This window comes from Podarcis cretensis (genome assembly GCF_951804945.1).
Source record: "Podarcis cretensis genome assembly, chromosome: 2".
Classification (NCBI taxonomy): domain Eukaryota; kingdom Metazoa; phylum Chordata; class Lepidosauria; order Squamata; family Lacertidae; genus Podarcis; species Podarcis cretensis.
In genome coordinates this window covers 3,295,927-3,321,469 of record NC_137171.1, presented here as the reverse complement: position 1 = coordinate 3,321,469, position 25,543 = coordinate 3,295,927, and the positions used below count along the sequence as shown (strand labels likewise).

The window sequence follows — 25,543 nt, the reverse complement described above, 5'->3', positions numbered from 1 at the left end:
TGGGTCAGTCCCAGAGGCTCTGCCAAGGTTTTTTCCATGCACACTTCACTTTCTCCACTGTGCCTGCTTGGGGCACAGACAAGAAAATGCTTACCAGCCTCTGCTCTTGTTGTTAATGTGGGCAGAGCTGTGCTTGAAAAAGTCCCCATTGCTGTTGCCTTCTTGGCTCACAGGGGAGAAAATGGCCAGGCAGGGGTGTCCTTGTGACACTGGAGGCGGTTATGGAGACCTCGGGGGCTGGGCTGGACCCTGGGGATCTCAGCTCCAATATCTGATGTGTAGCTTCCCAAGAAAGCCCCTTGTCCCTTCAGAGGCATTTCCTAGATGGTAAGCAGGGAGTTCCCAAAATAGGAAGCGAGTCACATGGAACCCCATCCAAAGTTAAATTCGTTTTTTCCACATATGTTCTGTCCATCCCCCAAAGGAGCTCAATGCTGGATGCCTAGATCACCTCCACACACACCCCCACAAGCCTGCAAAATGGGTTAGCCTTAGAGGTTGCAAAGGTATTATTCCCAGCCACCTCAACAAACTAATTCCCAGGATTCCTTGGAGGAGGCCATGTGCTTTAGCTACATGGTGTGGCTGTGACTTGAGTAGGGATTTGATCTCCCTGGTCCTTGTCCAGCACTCTATCAAATAATGCCACAATAAGTGCTCCCTGTCCCCTTCCCAGTATAGTTTTCACACTACCCTCTTAGCACAATATGGTCTTGCCTACCCCAATATGGGCTTACTACATGCCCCTACCCCATGCTTGAGGCATTGCAGTCAGCTACCTAATTGCCAGCATGCGTGCTCATTACAAGGTCCTAAACCAGGCATACACTGAAATGCATCAAATGCACCCACCTCCTTTTTTATAAACAAAACAAAACCTCTTCTGCACCACACACTATCTCCCTGATAATCTGGAATAATTGCCAGTGAACACCATCACGAACACGGTTTAGAATTCATACTTTACCCATAGCAAATTATGCGCTGGGAGCACAGGTGTTCTGGTGAAGCTAGAACTGTGTGTCTCACAACTGAAAGGCCTCCTCTGGATGACCTGCTTATTCAGCATTCAACCCAATTTGCTTGTACAAAACATATGCAGCAGATAGACTATATCTGGACTTTATAGAGCACTTGTTCTGATTTGTTTACAGGCAGTTATACAACTAAGAACCATCCTAGTTTGCTTGCAGGTGTTTATATGCCTTCCTGTTAAACAGAAGTGCCTCACCAGGTAGAGTGGCATGCAGCTGCAACACTTGCTTCACAGCAGGTGGGTCGCTGTTGCTTACTGGGAAGAGGAGGGATGAGAGGGCAAGGAGATTGGCGCAGTGCAAACACACCAGCAGGAGAACCAGAATGGTTCCACCAGTGCATTTGCACAGTGCCAAACCTCCCCTCTCCCTCTTAGTACAGCACCTTTTACCTTTGCTGGTTTCCACACACACACACCCAAATCTTCCCTGGGTGTTCTTCCAACCTTGTAGAGCAGATTTGGGAAGGTGCAGGGGCAACACAGGGGGGAAGAGGGAGAGTGGAAGTTCCCCTGCATGGGCAGAAGTTGTTAAGCTGGTGCAACTACTTTGCTGGATGCCACCCTTTGCAACTGGCATCCATTCATCCATGAACTCATGGAATGAAAATTCTGCCGTTGGAAGAATTAAGCCCTGGTACATCTTCTGGTTTTTCCTCAGTGTAATGGACTAAACAGCCCTTACAGTGTGCACACAAGTGCAAAAAGTGAACGAAAGGGACTGGGTCAGGAACCTTTGAAAGTGTCATTAAAATGCGGAAACTGTGCATTCTAGAGATGGGGGGATTCAATTCAGTTCATTTTTAAAGGAGAATCTTCCAAATTTGCACTTCCCGACATGCACACTTGTCTGAACTTTACAATGCACTTGTCCAACCACTTTCACAAAAATGCATATACATGGGGAAAATCCTTGCAGAACAAGGGTGTACATCAAACCACATACAAAAAAAATGTTTATATCAAGAAATTTGCACTAAAATGCTGGTTATTTATTTTTCATGCTCATGAAAATTAAATAAATAAATCACAAATTGCTGCAGAAATGTGGAGAACCAAATTTAATACTGGGAAAACGAGACACAGAGAAACAAAATGGACCGGTTCTTCCATCCTAATATGCACATATACATATGCATACAGACAAACACACACACAACACAGCTAGGCATCTTTGCAATGGCAAAATCAGGTACCTAGTATCTCTTACCAACATGCTGAAATCTGCATCAAGCTGGGGAAGGAAACCATCTGTTTGGATGGTGGGCTGGTCCTGGCCACAGCCTCTGCCGGCGGGCAAGGAGGTTCACCAAAGCAGGAACTGGCTGGGCAATGACTCTTACATAATCAGGGCCCACAAGGAGCTGCTGCAGCATCCATTCCCCCTCCTTCCTTGCTCTCAGTGAGTCCAGAACAACATGTTTACTCACTGACTCAGCCACACAGTGCCGCGCAATGACTGCCCGCTATTGTGTGCCAGTTGAGAGCTACACAACATCCCAGTCATGTGAAGGGTTGTGTTTACACTGCTATGCACACCAATCCAAATCTGGTGCCAAAGGAACAGAAATATTACATTCTGGGTAAGTTATGGAAATTAAAAGACAGCCTTAGCAGAACCTTTTCATTTATGGCGAGTTAAACTCTGGAGGAGTATTTGGGAATATGACAACACATTGACTCTGTAACTCACATGACTCATGTTTTTATTGTTCATATTGTTATACTGTAATGCATTTCCTGGAAAAATAATTGAAAATTGAAAATCCTATTGTTGTTATTATTATTAAGAATCCAGAATGGTATGGCAAGGCTCAGGAAGTGAGCTTTGAAGGGGATGGAGGTGGCTATTCGGACTGGGAAGAGATGGAAGCAGGAAGGCATTAAGGGAGGTGACTCACTGGTACAGCGCATGTTTCAAATGTAAGTGGTCCAGTCTCTGGTATCTCCAGTTAAAAGTATGTTGGGTAGCAGTGCTGGGGAGAACCTTCTCCACCTGAGACCCTGGAGAGCGGCTGCCACTCAAAGTGCACGGCAAATGCCCTGAGGAAACCAATGGTCTGATTCCTAAGAACAGAAGGAAAAACCCTGCTGGATGAGGTCAATGGCCCATCTAGTCCAGCATCCTGTTCTCACAGTGGACAACCAGGTGCCTGTGGGAAGACCACAAGCAGGGCCTGGGGGCAAAAGCACACGACTGACTTGTGTTTTGCAGCAACTGCTCCTAACACCCTTCTTCCCTCAGGGCAAGAAAGATTAGTGCAAAGGGCACAAATTAAGGAATTGGAAATTTGGGGGAAATGATGTGTGCAGGATGAGGACTCTGAAACCAACCCAATGCTCAAACAACTCTTAAACTTCTGAATATATCCAGTTTCCTCTGCCCCTCCCCCTAAGTTTACAGGCAGTGAGGAAGGATAGAAAGTAGAGCAATACTGAACCTATCAAAGGAATAAAAGGTGGCAGACGCCAGAAATCTAGCTGGTGTTTTCTTTATCCACCCAGTAAAACATTTCATGGGAGTGGTGGTGGCATTTGGTTTCTTTTACAGGGCCCTCCAGACTGAGTATATAGTTCTACATGTCACAGATGCAATAGCAGTGGATGCATCAGTGATGAATTTATACTGGACCATCCATGTATCATTCCATTTTATTAGTTCTGCAATGATTCTCCAGTGTTACATATTATTGGCATCAGGAGGGGCACCTTTGCACTACAGTACAACGAAAGTGTTGCAAAAATAAACACACACACACACACACACACACAGAGAGAGAGAGAGAGAGAGAGAGAGAGAGAGAGAGAGAGAGAGAACATTTGCGGTATGAGAAGTGATAGGATTTCAGCAGGAAGCCGCAGGACATGTCCTGAGTGGAAATGAAGCAGTATGCCTGCCCACCAAATTTTAGAGGCGTAAACAGGATCAAAAGCAGGGTTGCATATGACCCCCCAACACCATAATGAATGCAAATCATCATGAATGCACTAGAGAAAGGATTTCTGGAGGCCCCTATTTTTTCTCTAGCAGACTAGCCACATGAGTGCATCCAGGGATGTAGCATGGGAAGGGCGAGGGAGGGGTATAGCCCCAGGCACAGAATTTTGAGGGGCTGCAAACCTGATGCCCCCCCCAAGGAACCCCACCCTGCCCTATCTGCTAGCAGGGGTCTCTGGGACCCAGAGCCCAGTCTGGTTTTGCTGCCACACCCCCGACCCCCTCGCTGAATGACCACCTGGCCAGTGTTGGGGGGGATGCAGCCGCCAAGCGCTGCACCAGCCAGTTGGGTTCCCTCCTGTACAGGCAGGCAGGCAGGCAGGCAGGTGGCGCAGCGCAGCACAGCCCCGTGACCCCTTCAGGCCCAGTGCCCACCTTGCAGTGTTGGCGGCAAGGGCTGGGCTGGCGTGGTGGATTTTGTTTACCCTCCATGCCCTGCCCCCAGTCCTGCCCAGCATGCGCACATGTATGCATGCACACCTCGGGCACCAGCAAAGGACACAACACCACTGTCAGCATCATCATGGTTTGCTTGCAGGGAGGTTACACATCAAATTGAGCAATTGTTATTCCACACTTTCCAGTGCATCTCTTTATCCCACTTTCTTTACTACAATTAGCATGTGAGTGGCCACTGAGACCCTATAACATGGTTCCTGAAAGACCTACATTGGCTCCCAGTACATTTCCGACCAATTCCAAGTGTTGGTGCTGCCCTTTAAAGCTCTAAACAGCCTCGGCCCAGTACACCTGAAGGAGCATCTCCACCCACATCATTCAGCTCGGACACTGAAGTCCAGCTCCGAGGGCCTTCTGGTGGTTCGCTCACTACGAGAAGTGAGGTTACAGGGAACCAGGCAGAGGGCCTTCTCGGTAGTGGCGCCTGCCCTGTGGAACGCCCTCCCATCGGATGTCAAGGAAATAAACAACTATCTGACTTTTAGAAGACACCTGAAGGCAGATTCCCTATTTAGGGAAATTTTTAATGTTTGATTCTATTTTTAATATTCTGTTGGGAGCCACCCAGAGTGGCTGGGGAAACCTGTCCAGATGGACAGGATATAAGTAACTACTACTACAACTACTATGTTGCTTGGTCCCTGCTCCTGCCAACCTAGAAGTTCGAAAGCACTTCAAAGTGCAAGTAGATAAATAGGTACCGCTCCGGCAGGAAGGTAAATGGTGTTTCCGTGCGATGCTCTGGTTTGCCAGAAGCGGCTTAGTCATGCTGGCCACATGACCCGGAAGCTGTACGCCGGCTCCCTCGGCCAATAAAGCAAGATGAGCGCCACAACCCCAGAGTCAGCCACGACAGTCCCTTTACCCCTTTACCTTTACTACTACTACTACTACTACTTCTACAATTAATAATAATTTGTTGTTGTTACGAAGGAAAGCCAAATCTGTTTTAATTGCATAATTTGAACTTGCTGTTATGAGACTTGAATGCTGCACACAAAATAGTGACAGTCTGGAAGCTGTCTGAGACCCTAGCTGCAGAAGCCTCTGAGAAACTCACTTCCTGCTCCTCCAGACAACCAATTTATTCATTCATCCCGATTAGCTTGCACAGAAGTTCATGTAGAGGCAGAGGCAGACCTAGGCAACCTTGACCATTTGCAAGTACCGTATTTTTCGCTCTATAACACGCACCTGACCATAACACGCACATCGTTTTTAGAGGAGGAAAACAAGGGAAAAAACATTCTGAATGAAACAGTGGATGTATCATTTTTGTGCTTCATGCTGTGGCCACAGACATGTGATCAGATGGTGAATTTGGGCTGACCCAATGCAAAAATCCTGAGAATCCCTGTGGATCCATGCTTTGTAACCACGTTTTTGCACCATTGCAGCCCCAGGCAACAGTGGGTGCGTGATTTTGGGGGGGCAGGCTGTAGCCATGGACATGCTATGTGATCTGATGGTGAATTTGGGCTGACCCAATGCAAAGATCCTGAGGATCCATGTGTAACCACGTTTTTGCACCATTGCAGCCCCAGGCAACAGTGGGTGCGTGATTTTTTGGGGGCAGGCTGTAGCCATGGACATGCTATGTGCTCTGATGGTGAATTTGGGCTGACCCAATGCAAAGATCCTGAGGATCCATGTGGATCCATGTTTTGTAACCATGTTTTTGCACCATTGCAGCCCCAGGCAACAGTGGGTGCGTGATTTTTGGGGGGCAGGCTGTAACCATGGACATGCTATGTGATCTGATGGTGAATTTGGGATGACTGAATGCAAAGATCCTGAGGATCCATGTAGATCCATGCTTTTTAACCACGTTTTTGCACCATTGCAGCCCCAGGCAACAGTGGGTGCGTGATTTTGGGGGGGCAGGCTGTAGCCATGGACATGCTATGTGATCTGATGGTGAATTTGGGCTGACCCAATGCAAAGATCCTGAGGATCCATGTGGATCCATGCTTTTTAACCACATTTTTGCACCATTGCAGCCCCAGGCAACAGTGGGTGCGTGATTTTGGGGGGGCAGGCTGTAGCCATGGACATGCTATGTGATCTGATGGTGAATTTGGGCTGACCCAATGCAAAGATCCTGAGGATCCATGTGGATCCATGCTTTTTAACCACATTTTAAGTGGGGAGGGAAGGAAAAACACAGAAGGGACAAGGAGCAGGAGAGGGGTGTGCAGAGAAGCAGCTGGCTAAGAATGCAGGAGAGGGGTAGGGAGGAAAGGAAGGCAAAAGTTTTCCCTCACCTACCCACCCAAGCCAGCCAGCTCTCTCTCTCTCTCTCTCTCTCTCTCTCTCTCTCTCTCTCTCTCTCTCTCTCCCTCCTGCATGTTTTCAGCTTTCCCCTCTGCTTGCCTGGAGTGGAGGGGCTTTCCCTGCTCTTTGTTCCGTTTGAGCAAACACAGCAAGGAAACAGAGGTGGGTGGGCAGTAAGACCCTGAGGCAGAATGCCGGAAAGCAGCCGCTTCCTCTTTTCATGTTTCCCTTCTAGGAGACACGCGGTTTGAATTTTGCCTGCTTTTTTTTGCCTCCCCTTGCACTATTTGGCTCCAGGGACCACACATTCGCTCAATAACATGCACAGACATTTCTCCTTCCTTTTTAGGAGAAAAAATCTGCGTGTTATAGAAGGAAAAATAAGGTAGATGGACTGGCACCTGGGAAGCCAGGAGAGGCCATGGACCAGACACTAAAAAAGTTTGCCTGGCCGACTGAGGGGCCCCTGCAGGACTGCTGCGATGGCCCTTGCCAGCAACCAGATTCTTCCACCAAGTGGCCCACTGGGGCCTTGGCTTCTAGCCAGAGTGGAGAGGTGTGATTTTTGTGCACTCCTAAGACTGCATCTCTTAAGGGACGCGGGTAGCCCTGTGGGTTAAACCACACAGCCTAGGATTTGCCGATCAGAAGGTTGGTGGTTCAAATCCCCGCGACGGAGTGAGCTCCCATTGCTGGGTCCCTGCTCCTGCCAACCTAGCAGTTCGAAAGCACGTCAAAGTGCAAGGAGATAAATAGGTACCGCTCCGGCGGGAAGGTAAACGGCGTTTCCATGCACTGCTCTGGTTCGCCAGAAGCGGCTTAGTCATGCTGGCCACATGACCCGGAAGCTGTATGCCGTCTCCCTCAGCCAATAAAGCGAGATGAGCGCTGCAACCCCAGAGTCGGTCATGACTGGACCTAACAGTCAGGGGTCCCTTTACCTTTAAGACTGCATCTCAACTTAATTTACTATTCTGATTTGTTTGTGGGGCGGTTATATGGAGATAGGATTTGCTTGGCAACCACTAAAATAAAATAAAATAAAATATACCGCCCATCATCACAATATCTCATTGCAGTTCATATGGTAAAAATGCAGGTTAAAAGCACAAATAAATAGTTAAAACAACAAAATAATAGCTCCCCATCCCACAAACACATTTAAAAGACTATAGAATATAAATCAGCCCAAGGCCTGGTTGAAGAGAAACGTTTACGCCTGGCACCTAAAGAAATATAATGAAGAGGAGAGCATTCCACAAACTGGGGTGGGGGTGGGGCACTGCACAAAAGCCCCATTCTCGTGTTGCTCCCATCCAAACATCACATGGAGGAGGCACCCAAAGAAGCGCCTCAGATAATGAATGCAGAGTCCAGGTTGGTTTATATGGGTAGAGGCAGTCCTTGAGGAACTGCGGTCCTGAGCCATTTAGGACTTTATAGGTCAATACCAGCACTTTGAATTGCACCTGGAAACTAATAGGCAGCCAGGTGTAATATGCTCAAACCGTCTTGCCCCAGTGAGCAATCTGGCCACAATGGGAGATGGGCTCTTCTCAAAGCAGCCTTCCAAAAAACCGAGTTGCTGACCAGAGCCACAGATCCTCCAGAGCAGGGTTGGGGGGACCTTTTTCACCCTGAGGGCAACATCCATGCCAGCGATGGAAGGAACCAGAGGCAAAAGAGAGTAGAGAACAGCTATGCAGTTTAACTTTGTTGATTTGTTACACACACACACACACACACACACACACCCCTACAATTCTTCATCGAGGCAAACAAGAGGCATTTATCAGAGCTCAGTTACTTATTCCAGCCAGGCAAAATAAACTCAGGGAGGGTGCAGAGCAGGGCTAGTGAGGTGCCTGGCATGGGAGGAGGGGGAGAATGCTGGGGGCCGGAAAAAGAGAGCTGCATTGGCCATAATCCCGCACAAGCCTGAGGTCCCCAGCTCCTGCTGCAGAGTGTACCAAGACTATGTACGTATGTCCTATCTATGGCAATCAGCTAATTCATGGGGACCTACAGCACATTATCTCTGACCTCCTTCTGTGCTGCTGCAGAACTTTGCAAGGGATGGGAGGTTCCCACCCAGCAGAACAGAGTGTTCCATAACTCAGGAAGCCAGATGGGAATTGGTCAAGGCTTAAGAATAGCAGGCTGGGCTCCAGAGGTCAGGAGCAGGGCTTTTTTTTATTTATTTTAAGGATCTGTCAAGATATCAGTGCTTTTAAAACCGCTTCCCCAACACAGCTGACAGTTTGAGAACAAAACTAAATTCTGCTTGCTTCATTGTGCCCTGCAGATCAGTTTGCTGGAAATACCCCCCCCCCCCCAAAAAAAAATATATCTCATCACAAAAAAGGAAAACCAATAGAGTCCATTTCCCTTTCCTGCTTTATGATTATTGTCATTTCCTGGTTCTCACCCACCCACCTCTTTCCCCTGGTGTAGGTTTCCCAGCACTGCTTGGAATGAGCTAGTGAGCATGTGGGAATGTCTTAAGAACCTGGAAATGTGTTCTTTTCTTTGGCTTCACAACCCTATGCATCAAATTGCTGGTTAAGCAAAACCCCATGTTTTGCACATGAAGCCTAAATCAAAGCCTTGGAAGTCTGTCTGAAAGACTGTCACTTTAATTACATTCCCAGGAAATTCAACATAATTGTTCAGAAACAGCTACCACAATGGCAGAGTGACCGGTGAGAGGATTTTACAATTTCAATACATAGTAAGTAGTAGGGCTACTACCTTTCCAGCTCAATCTTACTCATGTTTTGCAGGGAGGAATACAAGCACTTACTGGAACATTAGGTTTGCACATCTAAAGTGGATTAAAGCGCTCTGTGGCCCTGGGGCAACTAATCCACTTGTTAAAAAAGAACCTGGCTTTTGGGAAAGCAACAACAATTGCAAGGGAAACACATGTGAAAAGAATGGGATGAACAAACGACTAACAGGAAGATGTGCAAACATCCCACAAGCAAATCAGGATGAAAGGAAGATGAATGCTCATTGTCATATAACTGTCCCACAAACAAATCCAAATTAATGCTCAATACAGACTAGATATACAGTAATCCAATCTCTGTGTAAGCCTTTTGCAAGCAAACCAGGGCAAGCAAACAATAAATAGGTAACCTGGAGGGGTCCTTTGTGGTTTGAAAGGTGACTGGAAAATGTACTGAAAAGTGTGGGGTGAATAATTAATGGGAATATGAGTAAACACCCTGAAAGCAAATCAGGATGAATGCTCAATAAATACTGGACTAAGGATCCATCCATAGCTAGGTTTAATGTGTATTGTGAACCACCTGTGTCTCCTTTATCTCCATGTGACATTTTCTCCAACTACTTTTTCCTCCCCAAATCAGGAGTGTCCCTATGCCATTGATGTAGATTTCTTAGTCAGCTTTTTCAAAGCATAGGGAATCTCTGGATTTAGGGTGTAGAAAATGAAGGACAGCAACATCTGGATAGAACAGCTATATAATAATAATAATAATAATAATAATAATAATAATAAATAATAATAAATAATAAATAATAAATAATAATAAATTTATACCCCGCCCATCTGGCTGGGCTTCCCCAGCCACTCTGGGTGGCTTCCAACAAAATATTAAAATACCGTAACACATCAAACATTAAAAGCTTCCCTAAACAGATGTCTTCTAAAAGTCTGGTAGTTGTTGTTCTCTTTGACATCTGGTGGGAGGGTGTTCCACAGGGCAGGCGCCACTACCGAGAACGCCCTCTGCCTGGTTCCCTGTAACTTGGCTTCTCATAGTGAATTGTGCTCAGAAACGTACTGGGAGCCAATGTAGGTCTTTCAATATTAGGTGGTCTACATGAATGAGGGAAAATTAAAGGAGATACAAGGCATTCCCAAACCACATTAAACCCAGGTATGGACAGCCCCATAGTCTAACCACCATGTAAGCTTTGTGCAAGCAAATCAGAATGAATGCTGAATTCATCAGGTTGTCTGGAGGTGTGCATAGGACTCCAACCAGGTAGCCTTATCCTATGCATGTGGTTTTTTTTAAAGTGTCACCGAGTTCCGATAAGCATGTTTAGGATTACAACATTTATCCATTAATCACAGATTAAAATCCTGACACACGCACACACCCTCTCAATTAACTGGTAAACCTGACAAGAAGCAAAAATCCCAGGACCTGCAGCTCTGGCCACACAGCTGTGCCAGCGCCAGCCTTCCTGTCCCAGATCAGTTGAAAAAGAAATGTAAAGAAGGATTTCCCTTCTGGTCTGCATCCAAACCCAGCCAATGAAAGTTATGAAATGTCAGCATTTTCAGCCCAAGAGAAACTGCTTCTTGCAGGTTCTCCAAGGGAATACTTCCCACTTCACATATTATGGCTTATAAGCATACACTTAAAAGATGAAAATCATAAATCTAACATACAATGAGTGGGATTCACCTAAAGCAGCCCATCAGTGATAGATCTGCACAGGGACTCCAGCTCACAAACGGGCCTTCCCTTCTCTCCCCTCCTCTCCCCTTGCGCCCCCTGAGGGAAGAGGAGGACTGTTCCATCTAGCAACTGCAATGTTTGCGCTGATGGAACATTTGTGTGATGTTGAGTTCTAACCAATGGGCCATTGGGCCTACTCTCACCATAGGGCCAAGACTGGCTGCACTCTGTCAAATGAACACTCAAGGAGCCTGGTTTGTTGCCATGCTCAAATATGAAATGGCCTACCAAAGACATCTTCATTGAGGTCTTGCAGTATGCAGCAATGTATATTAATCAGCCAACAGTTCAATTCATCCATGAAGATTAAATATATTTAATAAGTTGGCAGCCTTAGCATCAACATGCAGGGAACATCTTTGCTTCATTTGTTTACTTGTAGATCCTCACAAAGTTACAATTCCCAGCACCCTGAACAAACTACAGTTCCCAGGATTCTTTGCAGGAAGCCTCATGCTTAAAATGTATGGCCTAAAGTCTGCTTAGCCCATACGAGTTTTCCCTCAGTGCTCCTTTTCCCAGAATAATCCTTGAATCTTGTGGCTGCAACTGTCAGAGCTAATAGCCTGGAGAAACCCAGGAAGGTTGTATGTAAGGAGCCAAGCACATACGCATTAAAAGGCACAGAGGAGCAAACCTCTGCCTCTGCCTAGGTCATTGCTCAGTCTTAGGGGTCGTGCTAGAATCTGCTGCTGCCTGGAACCACGACTCCAATTGTCCCCTTGTGCCATCTGACCTCAACCAAACTGGTAGTTGCAATGTGACACTCTGGCCATCAGCAGTGATAGCTGCCCAGGAGCTTTCTCCTTCTGCAAGCTCCTACAGAGACACCAAGAAGTGGGGAGTCCCTACCACTAGCTCCTCTTGTCCAAGAACCCCAACTGGCACCTAACTACAATAATGCACTAGGGCAAAGACAGAGGGATTCTTGACAGGGAGAGGGTTGGGCTCCTCCTCCCATCCTGCACCTGCCACAACTGACTCATACAAAGCCTCACACACTGGAGCTGCTCCAGCACAGCTGCATCATTCACAGTAGCCACACTTGTGAAAACTGCACTCAGGTCTCGCATAGCCTCTCCACAAAGGGCCACAAAGCTGACCAATGGTCAACCGAAAGCAACTGCTGTGTGTGTGTGTGTGGTGTGTGTGTGTGTGTGTGTGTGTGTGTGTGTGTGTGTGTGTGTGTGATTGGATGGCTGAGCCCTTAGGGTCATTTCAGAAGGAGCAAAACCAGCCTAGATTTGCAGTCTCATTTCCTGTTTACTCAGCATTCCCAGATCTTCTGGAACGCTGGCTAGAAGATTTCCCTGCCAGGGGAGAAAGGCCATGCCTAATGAACTCTTGGTGGAAAAACATTTTAAAATAAGCTTGTGAACAAAATGTCTGCTGCTGCTGCTTCCTCTGTCCCTCACAAGATGGATCAATGGTCTGACTCAGTACAGTGGTACCTCGGGTTAAGAACTTAATTCGTTCTGCAGGTCCGTTCTTAACCTGAAACTGTTCTTAACCTGAGGTACCACTTTAGCTAATGGGGCCTCCTGCTACTGTCGTGCCGCCGGAGCACAATTTCTGTTCTCATCCTGAAGCAAAGTTCTTAACCTGAGGTACTATTTCTGGATTAGCGGAGTCTGTAACCTGAAGATACCACTGTAACCCGAGGTACCACTGTATAAGGAAACTTCCGATGTCCCTGTGTACTTTAGGTAACAAATGGGGTGTGTGTGGGTAAGGGCAGGTGGTAGCTGTGTCCCCAAATCCAACACAGGACCCACATCCTAGGGATGGTTTACACACACCATCACTTGTTTTCTCTACACTTCAGGGCTTGCAAGTGAATGTGCAAACTGGCTCCATGAACTAATTCTGTGTTTGCAAAGGTGAGAGGGGTCTGTGTCCCACCTGCGGGGATTTGATCTCTGATGGTGCCTTCAGTGTGGGCAAGCCATCATCGCTTGGCATCATGGAAATCCCGTGACTGAACCAGAGCTGTTTTTGTATCACCGCCATACCAGAGTACGTACTTCAAAATCAGACATGGGGTCATAGGAAGCTGCCTCCTCCCAGAGCACTTTAGAAAGGGAGTGAAAGAGGAAACAGGGCTGCTACATGCTGAAGATGCATGTTAAGAAATGGCTCAAACAGGCTGCTGTGGCATTTGGCCAACCAGCTTTCACCCATCTGGGATTTTAAGATCTGTGTCAATAAAAAGCAAATGTCAAAATTGGTTCCTAAGCTTCTGAGCACTATCCATCAGACAAACCTCTCAGCCCCCAGTAATTTAGTTTCATTAGGTCCCTTGCAGTACCAAGGAGAACAAAAAATTAAACTAAAGTCAACTGCCCTTAATTTTAAGAAGGGGGAAATATTTCTTCATACTCCAGAAGAGTAGTCACGTTAAGTCAGCTGAAGAAGAAGAAAAAACAAGCAAAACAGATTCTTTTCATAGTTTTCTAAAGAGACAGAAATTCTTTTGCAGTAAACCGCATGGGGGCAAGCAGGAGTTGGGGTAGGGGGTGTTTGTAGGAAACCAGTGTGGGGCACCAATTCAGATCAGGAGCACCTTCTGGAGTGGGGAACAGATGAAGTTGGTTTTTACTGTCAGACCAGAGGTCATCCAGCACAGTCTACACTGTTTCAGACTGGGAATACTCCTAGTCTTACCTGGGTATGCAGGGCAGGTGCCCACCACAAAGCTGAACCTTGCACCTTGGGACCTTGAAGCTGTTTTTTCTTCAAGAAGTATGCTTTTTAAAAAGTTTATTAAAATGTGTTGTTTGGCCCTAACTGATTCACCCCGCCATGAGCTTTCGCAGGCTGCAGCCTATTTCATCAGATGCACTACAGGGGCTTCCAGACTGTCACTATTTGGGGGGGTAGAATTCAATGGCATGCCAGCAAATTCAGGTTGTGCAATTAAAACCAATTTGGCATGCTTGTGCAACAACCCTGCCCCCACCCTGACTTTTTGCAATAAGTAAAGCAATAGGGAAACACACTGAAAAATGTATGGTAATAATTGCTTGATGCGACATCATATAACCTCTCTGGAAACAAAAACATAATGAATGCTCAATAAATAATCCAAGGCAGCATATGCACCATACATTTAAAGCACTTTAACAAACTACAGTTCCCAAGATTCATTGGGAGAAGCCATGAGCTTTAAATGCATGGTGTATCCACAGCCTAAGTCTACGCAAACTTGTGCAAACAGATCAGGATGAATACTCAATAAATGGGCCATCTGGAAGTGACCTCAGAGACTTTGGACAGCTTGCAAGAAAAGCCCGTCTCGCCTTTTCTCTCTTCCCCTTGCAGTGCCTACCCTCCGTCTCTGTTGTACACCTACCCGGCGGCCACTTGGTACTCGGGTGCTCTCTCTTCTTCCCAGCACTCTCAGAAGAGTGTCCATGGTGTTTCGGGGCTTCATGGTTACAGATGATGGTGATGGCACATTAATCCCACAATTGCCTTGGAAACACGGTCAGGTCGGCATTGCTGAGAACAAATCCACATGAGAGGGACGGGGTCTGCCCCAACTCACGGCATCCGTGGCTGTGGTGGATCTGCTTTATCCAGATTCCCAAACCAGCTCAGCCCTTGGGAGTGTGTGAAAGAGGAGGATGTGGAGCTGGAAACAATGAGGCAGGAGCCAAGGCTGGGCTGCGAGATCAGGCGGGCAGGCAGGGAGCTGCTGTTTCCTGCCCCACAATAGCTCCTTCCCTTTGCGCGGAGGTAATGGAAAAGGATGGACCAGGAAGGAGGGACAGCTGGGCCTGGCAGAGAAACAGAGGAGCCCAGGTCACCCCTTGAAGCCAGGGATGGGAAAGCGTCTGGCAGAGGCACTCAAAAGGGGCAGAGGCTACTAAGCACACCATACATATAAAGCACAAAGAATTGTGGGAGCTGTAGTTGACCCCTCACGGAGCTACAACTCCCAGCACCCGTAACAAATCATAGTTCCCATGAATTTTTGGTGGGGGAGAGGGAAAGGTGTTTTAAATGTATGATGCAGATGCAGATGCAACCAGAGGCAAACAAGCCACAGTGTGGAACTATCCAACAGGTTCTGATTTGAAGGCATCGGTTTGCTCCTTGGGAGGGCTGGAGTGCCCCTAGCCCAACAGTTACACTATACCCGTTACAATGCTGAAGGGAGATTCAGCTGACAGTCCAGAAAGTGCCAGGCCTGTGCACTCCAGCTGTCCCAAAGACCAAGCCCTGTTGCCTCAGCACTGACTCACATTTCCACAAAGCCTCTTTTTCTTCTGAGCTGTCAATAGAGGGACCATTCTGTGCTCCTCAGAGGCCCAGATAATGCTGCTTGATAACCCTTAGCTGAGACACTTGTAAGCCACTGAAGAATTCAGCCATAAGTAATGGATGGCTAAATAGCAAGAATATAAGATGAGCCCTGCTGGATCAGCATCTTGCTCTCACCGTAGCCAACCAGATACTCTGATGGGAAGCCCTGATGCAAGATATGAGGGCAAGAGAATTCTCCTCCACTTCTGACGGTGGAGGTAGAACAAAGCCATTGTGACTAGAGGCCATTGATAGAATAATCCAGCATGAAATTGCCTACTTCTCTTTTGAAACCATCCAAGTTGGTGGCCATCACAGCAAATTCCATAGTTTAGCTATGGACCATGTGGAAATGTTCCATATAGAGAAGCGATGGCCACATAATATGGAGGGGTTTTTGCTTTAGAAACTACTACAATACCCCACTGGGAAAGCAAAGAGTTCTGTTCTCTCCTTCTGTTTTTCCTCTCTGGGCAGAATGCTGTTGACCAGACACTGCTCAGAGAAGAGAGAGTCTGCCTTTTCCATGTTTCCAAGGCTCTTTGCTGGCCTCTTTCAACCGTGGGTGGGTGTTAAAGTGAGTCAGACCAGAGCTGCCTTGAGGAAGCTGAACGTCTGCCATGGAACTGGGTCAAATGGATGCAGCCAGTATGGCACAGATGATGTGGTCACAATGCAGGGGGGAGGCAGGTTGGGGGGGGACACCCATGGCATTCACAACTTTTTACTTAGAAGCGCAGTGCCACGGACCTCCATAACCAAATGGCACCATCTTGGCACACCAGAAGCTTGCATCCATGTGGCTCCAGTGCTACCCATTCCTCCTTTCAAGTTTCCTAATGAAACACACAAACACCAGTTTGAAATGGAGCTATAAATTCTGGGTGTTATTCGTAGCCAACTCTGGATAACAACCAGCAAAAAGAAAAAGAAAAAAGTAACAGCGGAATTATATTTTGTCCCAAATTCTAGCATGACACAGCCTATAGAAAAAACACATCCAAGTTTAACCATGCCCAAGGTCCAGAGCCAAGTCTGTGGCAAAGCAAGGATTGCATTCCAAATTCACCCAAAGGCCAGAACAAGCCACCACTGAATTAGCAGCTGTCCCACCAGTGAAGAGGGAAATGAGTCAGGCTCATTTGGGGCATCACCTGCTGTGGTAGAGCAAGAGCAGGTGAAGCTTTGAGCCCAATGCTATGCCAGGGTCCCACCAATGGGGTGTGGGTTGGAAGGGACTGTCACAGTATCTATGTCACACACACATGCTTCCCAGACTCTGGACTTACCCAGACCGCCTTTTGTGTCACATTTCTAGGGTCAGGTCAGGGCTTTAAAGTTCCATGTCCGAAAAGATTTGTGGTTTTGGTTGTGTGTGTGGATGTGTATCCTGGCACTTTTTCCAGGAAGACCTATGTCTTACTGCTGAATTGGAGCAAATCGCCATTGGGTTTTCTATGGATTGACATTTGCTCTGATTTTGACATTTGCTCTGATTCAGTGGTAAAACATGAGTTTTCTTGGGGGGGGGGCAGATAGAAACGTCATTTGGACCCGGAGCTTAAAGGTGCAGCTCTGTGCCTGGAAAGGGCAGCACAAGATGAGCTCTCGCTTATTTGATTCCAGCAAAGCTTTTAACTCCGTTGCTGTTTTACGTTACTGTCTGTTACTTTCCCTCTCCTGAGTTCTTTTAATGCTTTTTTAAAAGTCTGGTAAAATGTTATTATTTCATTATTTAAACTGATGGGGATTATTGCTCTTTTTTTTCTTTTGATCATATCTGCTGCACACGGTGAACTGTTTGAGCATCTCTGCTGCTGGAGTGGCAAGTGGGATAGAAATTTCCGTTAAAATAAATGTGCTCATTGTCCTTCAGAAGTGTCTCTCCTCCTTGGACAATTCATGTGCTGCATGGGCTGAAAGAGTTCTTGTCTTACATTGAAAGGCTTTGCATTGTACAAATGCTGCCTTTTCCTCCTGTGGTGACTTGACAGCTATAGCAATGTTGAGGCACTTTTAAAAGTTTTTTTTTTTAATACTCACAATAAATACTTTTCAAATGAGTTGCTTTTCTACCACTTGACCTCTAGTGGGACCCACAGCAGCCTTTGATCTTTGCTTCTGCTACTCTGAAAGCTCTTTCTCACTGCCCTTCCAGATGGTGTCCATGAGAGTCCGTGTGGCGTCATGGTCAGAGTGCTGGACTAGGCCTTGGGAGACCCGGGTTCAAATCCCTCCTTGGCCTTGGCATGCATATTTATGGTACGACAAGGTTAAAGTTCACAAGGGTTTTAAAAACCATATTGTTAGGAAAGCACTATACAATGTTTGGATCCGGTACAAGGATTTGTTGGAAAATAAAACTCCTAGGTGGTTATCACCTATGGAGGCTAAGGAGGTGAAGAAACTTAACATGGAATCCAAATGGCCAAAATATTCTGAAATTTTAGAACAAGAAAGCGGTGAATTTAAACTACAGAGTTTTGAGAAATTAAAGCCCAAGGTGCGAGATTGGCTCCATTATTATCAAATAATGGAAACCTTTAAACAAGATAGGAAAATTGGCTTCCAGGTGGAGAAATCGAAATTGGAAACAGAATTGTTAGAACCCAATACTAAGAATGTATCAAGAATGTACAATTTGTTGCTGAAGTGGAATACAATAGATGAGACAGTTAAATCAGCCATGATTAAATGGGCACAGGACATTGGTCATGACATTATGTTTGCTGACTGGGAACAGTTATGGACCACCGGTATTAAATTCACGGCATGTACTGCCCTAAGAGAAAATATTATGAAAATGATTTACAGGTGGTACATGACCCCAGTTAAGCTTGAGAAGATTTATCATCTGCCCAATAATACGTGTTGGAAATGTAATGAGACTGAAGGCACCTTCTTTCACCTTTGGTGGACCTGCCCAAATATTAAAGCCTTTTGGGAAATGATTTATAATGAAATTAAGAAGGTACTTAAATGTACTTTTCACAAGAAACCAGAGGCATTTCTCTTGGGCATGGTCGGCCAATTGGTGTCAAGGAAGGATAAGACTTTTTTTATGTACGCCACTACAGCAGCAAGGATTCTTCTAGCAAAGTATTGGAAGACACAAGAATTATCCACACTGGAAGATTGGAAACAGAACTGCTAGATCCTAAAATTAAGAATTTGTCAAGAATGTATAACTTGCTGTTGAAATGGAACACTCAGGATGAAACGGTGAAATCAGCTATGATTAAATGGGCACAAGATGTTGGACATAATATTATGATGGCTTCCACAGGTAGGAAGTTCACGGCATGTAATGCCTTAAGAGAGAATATAATGAAAATGATCTATAGGTGGTACATGACACCAGTCAAGCTTGCAAAAATTTGCCATTTGCCCGAAAATAAATGTTGGAAATGCAAAGAGACTGAAGGTACATTCTTTCACCTTTGGTGGACATGCCCAAGGATTAAGACTTCTGGGAGATTATCTATAATGAAATGAAAAAGGTATTTAAATATACCTTTCTGAAGAAACCAGAGGCCTTTCCCCTGGGCATGGTCGGCCAATTGGTGTCAAAGAAGGATAGAACTTTCTTTATGTATGCTACAACAGCAGCAAGAATACTGTACTTATTGCAAAATACTGGAAGACACAAGATCTACCCACCCGGGAAGAATGGCAGATGAAGGTGATGGACTATATGGAACTGGCAGAAATGACTGGCAGAATCCAAGACCAGGGAGAAGAGTCGGTGGAGGAAGTTTGGAAGAAATTTAAAGACTATTTACAGAAACATTGTAAAATTAATGAATGTTAGAAGGATGTTGGAATGAAGTTATGTGGTTTTAGCAGAAATGTTATAAGCGTTTAGGAAAAAATAGACTGTTAATTGGTGAAAGGAGGGAAAGTAAAGTTACATCATATTGAGATAAATTACAGAACAAAAATTGGAAAAGATGGAAAGGATTTGCTGAAATAGTTAACTGAATTAGAATACAAAAAAGGGAGGTGTGAGGAGGTCAAGGAAACAAGCAAATGAAAGATAAGTTATGGGAAGATTAGTTGTTGTTTTTTCCCCCTTCTTTTTTCCTTATTGTGATGTGTCGTTTTGTTTTTGTTTAATATAGTGTTCTTACTTTTGCTTTTTGTAACCCTTAAAATTTTTAATAAATATTATTTTTTTAAAAAAAATAGAATTGAAAAACAGGGTGGCCTCTGAGCATAGTCTGAGTCTAGAGATTTGTCTTCAGCACCAAAACTGAACCAAGCAGCTCACTATCCCATTGCAGAAAAGTCTGCTACAAGTTAGTTGTCTTCATTTCAGCAGCATAAATTAGGTGGGGAAAACGTCATTTCGTTGCTATGACTGTGAAGCAACTGGGAGTCAAAACCTCTTGCTGATCTACTACAAATCACCCAGAGATCTATCAGTAGATCTCTATCAGATCCCAACTGGCCTTCTGCCTGTCCTGATATACACAACCACCGCTTACAACTTTTACCCAACCATTAATGCCAGGATCCGCTTGAGTCTACTCACCATCTCCCTGCTGCCCTCAAATGAAAGTGTTATTAGCCACCCACTATAAAAGGGTTGTAAAGAATTCCTGCCATTTTTAAGGAGTGTTTTAGGGATTACTCAGAGCTAATAAAAAGCACATCTAATTATTTGACAGCTGGGGAGGGCAATCCGACCAGGTGAGCAGGCCAAAAGCAGTGAGCCAGAGACTCGGTTGCTACTCTTCGCTTGGCCTTGCCAGGTCAGAGAGATGGAGATGAGTCAGCCACGGCCTGTGAGCGGCAGCTGTGGGCGCAAGGCTGTTACAAGCCAAAGCGCCACTGAGGCGAGAAAGCAAGCAGTGGGCCCACTTGGCCTGGCTGGCTGGCTCTTCTGCCACACACTGGCTTATCGGTGGATTTGGTTATGCTGAAAATGCACACACATTTAAGTTCAGCGTGATTAAGTGACAGAAGCCAGCAGCTGGCACTGTCTGTGTCTCTCTCTGTGAGAGAGATCAGTAACAAAATACCCACCATTGCAATGTGGTGCAGAGACAGGACCTTTTTGGGGGTGAAATGTACTATATACTCATACCCTCCAACACGTTGCGTCTTAAAACCGGAACGTGCGTCTTCTCATCTGTGCTCCAAAGACACACTTTTTGGGGTCATGCCTCACAGCACCCAAAAACACGTGTTTGGGGTGCCGCACAAGATCACAGCCCCCCAAAAGCGCTTATCACAATTGCATGATATCACAGTGCCCCAAATGGCTGCCATGCTCTTGCAGGGGGAAGTGAGATGTCCCAGTTTTTCAAGGATGTTTGCAGGGTATGTATACTCAGACACATAAGGGCGTAGGAAGAGTACTCCTGGATTAGGGCAAAGGCCCATCTAGTCCAGTATCCTGTTCTCACAGAGGCCAACCAGATGTCTGCAGGAAACCCACAAGCCACAGTCCTCTCCCCTCATGCAGTTCCCAGCAACTGGTATTCAGAGGCCTACAGGCTCTGACAGTGGAAGTAGAGCATGCTAGCACGGCTAGTAGCCACTGATAGCCTTTTCTTCCATGGATTTGTCTAATCCTCTTTTAAAGCCATTCAAGTTGGTGCAATCAGTACAGCACTTCTTTCGGGGAGAAAGTTCCATAGTTTAAGTACAAGGTGCGTGAAAAAGTGCTTAATTTTGTCTGCCCTGAATTTTCCAACCTTTCAGCTTCATTGGATGTCCCCGAGTTCTAGAAATACAAGGGGGGGGGGCAACCTTTTATATCCACATCTCCCCACCATGCATAATTGTATACACCTCCACTGAACAGCACCCCTTGGGAGGGTCCCGTGCCATGAGATCCAGGCTTCCCACTGTCAGGGGTGGATGGCGGGGTTTGCTCTCATGGTGATACTGTCGTGCAAGCACATCAAAGAGAGCATGGCAGCCAATCATTTATATGTCAGAAAGGGATGGTGTGTACTTGGGGCAATGTATTGCAAGTCCATCCGCTACCTCCAGCCTGGAGTGGCCTAGCTTCTGCAGACAGGATATTGTGATAACAGAGGAACAAATTCATTCGTAACAAAGCAGGGGGCAAAACTACAACTATGTGAGGATCAAGCCTAGTAGATGCTAATTCACAACAAATGCTTAAGCACACAATTTCTCCCCAAAAAGTTTGGGACTATAGTTTCCCCCTTTCACAACTACAATTCCCAGCACCCTACAGTCCCCAGAATTCTTTGGGGGATGTGCTTCAAACGCATGATGTGGCTCTGCCTAGACTACCTACTTAGCGTGGCTCCGTCACCCGTATGAGTTTTGTTTCTTGGTCATGTTGGAGTGCGAGAGAATCTTGGGAACCACCTTTTAAAAAATTCTTGGTAGAGAGATACAAAAACAGCAACATGGTGCCACTCTTACACAAACAGGGCTGCTAAATAGTCATATCATTTTAAAAATAATAATACCGTTTTAAACAAAAGTGAAACTAGACCAGCTTGGGTTTCAGCATATCTGCTGAGGCAAGAAGGAAATGATATACGTAGCTTCATAAGGAGACAGAACAGTGAAAGCTGTTCTCCTCCAATCATACAAGCCAAGACTGGTGGCTGCAGCTCAGGACTTTGTAAACTGTCTTTCCTAATGAAGCAGGAGGCAACAACTCAATAAATATGCACCGTTATTTGATCAGTAGGATTAATTTTTTGTGATGCAAGACACACATTCTTGTTGGCGTCTTAAGCAATGCCGTCTCCTGGGTGGTTCAGATCAGTATTGAGCAAAGACTGAAGTTACAAGCAACCCCTCGCAATTCTGGCCATATACAGTGGTACCTCGGGTTAAGAACTTAATTCATTCCGGAGGTCCGTTCTTAACCTGAAACCGTTCTTAACCTGAAGCACCACCTTAGCTAATGGGGCCTCCCGCTGCCGCCACATGATTTCTGTTCTCATCCTGGGGCAAAGTTCTTAACCTGAGGTACTACTTCCGGGTTAGTGGAGTCTGTAACCCGAGATGTTTGTAACCTGAGGTACCACTGTACAGGGCAAGAATACATGGCTGATATAGGGAGCTCCTCCCTGCGAAGAATCCAGGAATTGTAGTCTGTGACTGGTACAGTTCCCATGATGCTTTGTGGGGGGGCATGTGCTTTAAATGTATAGCATGTGCACAGCCACTGGCGCCCTACCCAAGGCCATGTTCAGTTGGCAGCCCTCTTAAAAGTGTCAAAATTGCACTGGATGTTGGATCCTCCCTTAGTGGCAGCTAATCTGGTACAATATTTTGGAAACTGGGAAATCCCCTATCATGGGGATACACACAAACATAGCCCAGCTTAGTCATTTGCCAAATACTGATGGTCACAAATTATTTCACACTTTGTACCCCTTTATCATCTTACAGTTTTTAAAAGGGGGTTGGGGAACCTTTATCAGCCCCATTTCCACCTTGGCTTAGGGAAGTACATGCCTGTGATGGGAGGGGCCAGAGGAGAAAGTGGGCTGAGCAACGGTTGTGACTACAGTGGTACAGATGCTTCAGGTTACAGACACTTCAGGTTACAGACTCCACTAACCCAGAAATAGTACCTTGGGTTAAGAACTTTGCTTCAGGGTGAGAACAGAAATCGTGTGGCGGCAGCAGCAGGAGGATGCCCCATTAGCTAAAGTGGTGTCTCAGGTTAAGAACAGTTTCAGGTGAAGAACGGACCCCTGGAACGAATTAAGTTCTTAACCTGAGGTACCACTCTACCTTCCAGCCACACGAAAGTCAGAGGTTTCCGAGTACACACCCCTCTCCATCCAGGCAAGCAGAGTTTGTGGACGCTTCCCAGTCAAAAAGCACTCCATCAGGGTGCAGAATAGGCTTGGGGAGGGGAGCTGCCTGGGAGAGGAGCCCAGGGAAAGAGCCTGTGGCCCAGAGGGCTAGACAGAAAAGCTCAGAGGGCTGCCTTCCCTCGCCAAGGCTGAGCTCCACCCACTCCCATTTTACTCATAGGTGCATCCCAGGTTGTTAGCCATGGACAGCTAGTAAGTGAAACTTCCATGTTCTGAACATCAGACATTGGGGGCAAAAACAACATGGGCGGCGGGGGTGGGGGAGAGACTGTTGCCTTTCTGGCCTGCTCATGTGCTTCCTGGCTGGCCACTGTTAGAATCAGGATTCTGGATTAAGCAGATTCGTGGTTTGATCCAGCAGGGCTGCTTTTACATACTCACATTTAAAGCAGTGGCTTCTGCATGGGCTTTTTTGTAAAGTGAAATGAGCTGCTAGCCCCCTCCAGACCCATATAAGGTAGATAAAGCATATTTTGTTTGTAAAATATTACAAGCCATCCCTCAAAAGCCACATCTCCAAGCTGCCTAGTGAAGTCGGAAGCAACCCATCAAAAGGCCAGCATCCCATCAAAGCTCCCCTCGTCCCCTTTCCTGTGGCTGCCTTTGAAGCCGATGTGGTCCATTCAGGCCCCCACTCTCGGAGCAATCCTGTTTCTCTGCCACAGCCTTAAAAAACTGGGAGAAAATTGTGTTTCCAGCCATTGGAGCCCATTTGCAAGAAGCTGCTCCCCCTAACTCGGTGTCACAAGCAGTAAGGGAAGGGAAAGGGAAAAGTTCCCAGCTTACCTTCATGGATTCCGATGGTGTCTGATTTGGGGCTGGCATCTCAATGCGCTGCAAAACTGGTGGCAGCCCCTGAGCTGGCCTCCATCTAAAACCCCTCTGCCCGATTCTTACTGAGAGAGAAGGGAGCTGCAAACTTCCTTGCAGTAAAGAAACCTGAGTGTCTCTTGAGCCTGAGCAGAAACACACCCTCCCTTTTCTCTCTTCCCTTCCTTCCTTTCTCCCTCCCTCCCTCTCTCTCTGAGGTTTTTCCCAGCCCCTTTTCCCTACCCTCCTAATGCAGGGAGTGATGACCACCCCCAAACTGCGTTTCCTGCTGAAAGTATGAAATCTCGTCGAAAGGGAGGGGAGGGAGGAAGAAAGAGTGGGAAATCAGCTCTGCGAGTCAACAGCTGCTGCAGAAAGCAGGGAGTTGATCGCCCTGGGTCAGTCAGTGTAGCAACGGCCCATATAACGCACAGATGAACCATGCCGATTCCGTTAACCAAGCAGAAGGGTCCTGGGGGTGGAAGGGGGCTGACCATGTCTGGAAATCACTCTTCTCTAACTGCTTTATCCCGGATGGATGGGTCTGATTGGGCTTGTTCAGTGTAGGAGGAAAAGGCACTTCATACATTCTGCAAAACACTCTGCATTTTTATTACTTTGCTTGCTCATTTCAAGGCTGAACCCTGATCATTATTTTTTAAGTGGCTTTGGTAGGATCTAAGCTCCCGGTCAATTTAACCCACGTGGGGGCCAGGTTGGGGAGATTGCCTACATGGCTATAATTTAGGACAGGCCTGCTAGCTTCTGAAGCAGAGTGGGCCTAAAACACTTTCAGATTGGTGGCAGACTAAACACAGACTAAACATTAGAGGCAATTCATGGGCATCTAGGATGGACATCCTAGATTTTGGCTAAAATCTGCTGTGACCTGGAAGTCAACTCTGTTGACCATAGCAGGACTTACTTAGGAACAGGCTTGTTCTCCAGCAAACAAGGACTTTCCAAACTCACTGCTGGACCAGATGACCTTTGTAGTCCCTCCCAACTCTACAGTCCTATGATTCTATAATTTTATGATTCTATACACCAGTGTTTTCTATGCAACGCTTCCTCCATATGCCCCCAACACTCGAGTACAAGGGCTGTACACTCCATTCAGCATCCTGAGAATCTCCCTCTGTCCCACACCCATTCACTTTTTAAAAATAAAAGTAAGATTGTGGCCCTTTCTGCTGCAAAAAAGGGGGGACTTCAAAAGTATATAAGCAACATCCACTGAAATTTCAGAAGCTAGGGAGCTGGGGAAGAGAGATAAATTTCTGTTGGTCAGAGGCAATGCTTCAGTGATCCCCGATGAGCAAAAGCTGAAGAGGTT

The 25,543-nt window shown here is 46.3% G+C and overlaps 1 protein-coding gene across 5 annotated transcripts in view; it reads right to left on the bottom strand.

The window, feature by feature from the left end:
- Positions 1-25,543, bottom strand: part of TNS2 (tensin 2) — a 133,998-nt gene that overhangs the window by 65,785 nt on the left and 42,670 nt on the right. Inside the window, exon 1 of one of the 5 annotated variants that reach the window (XM_079965779.1) lies at positions 24,184-24,363. The exons of 1 other annotated variant lie outside the window; for it this stretch is intronic. In XM_079965779.1, the coding sequence (XP_079821905.1) occupies positions 24,184-24,222 (39 nt within the window). In that variant the 5' untranslated portion in view covers positions 24,223-24,363. Of the gene's footprint in view, positions 1-2,243; positions 2,437-14,615; positions 15,005-24,183; positions 24,364-25,543 lie in introns of those variants that run through there. 3 more of the 5 variants (XM_079965781.1, XM_079965778.1, XM_079965780.1) reach the window with 3 other exon arrangements.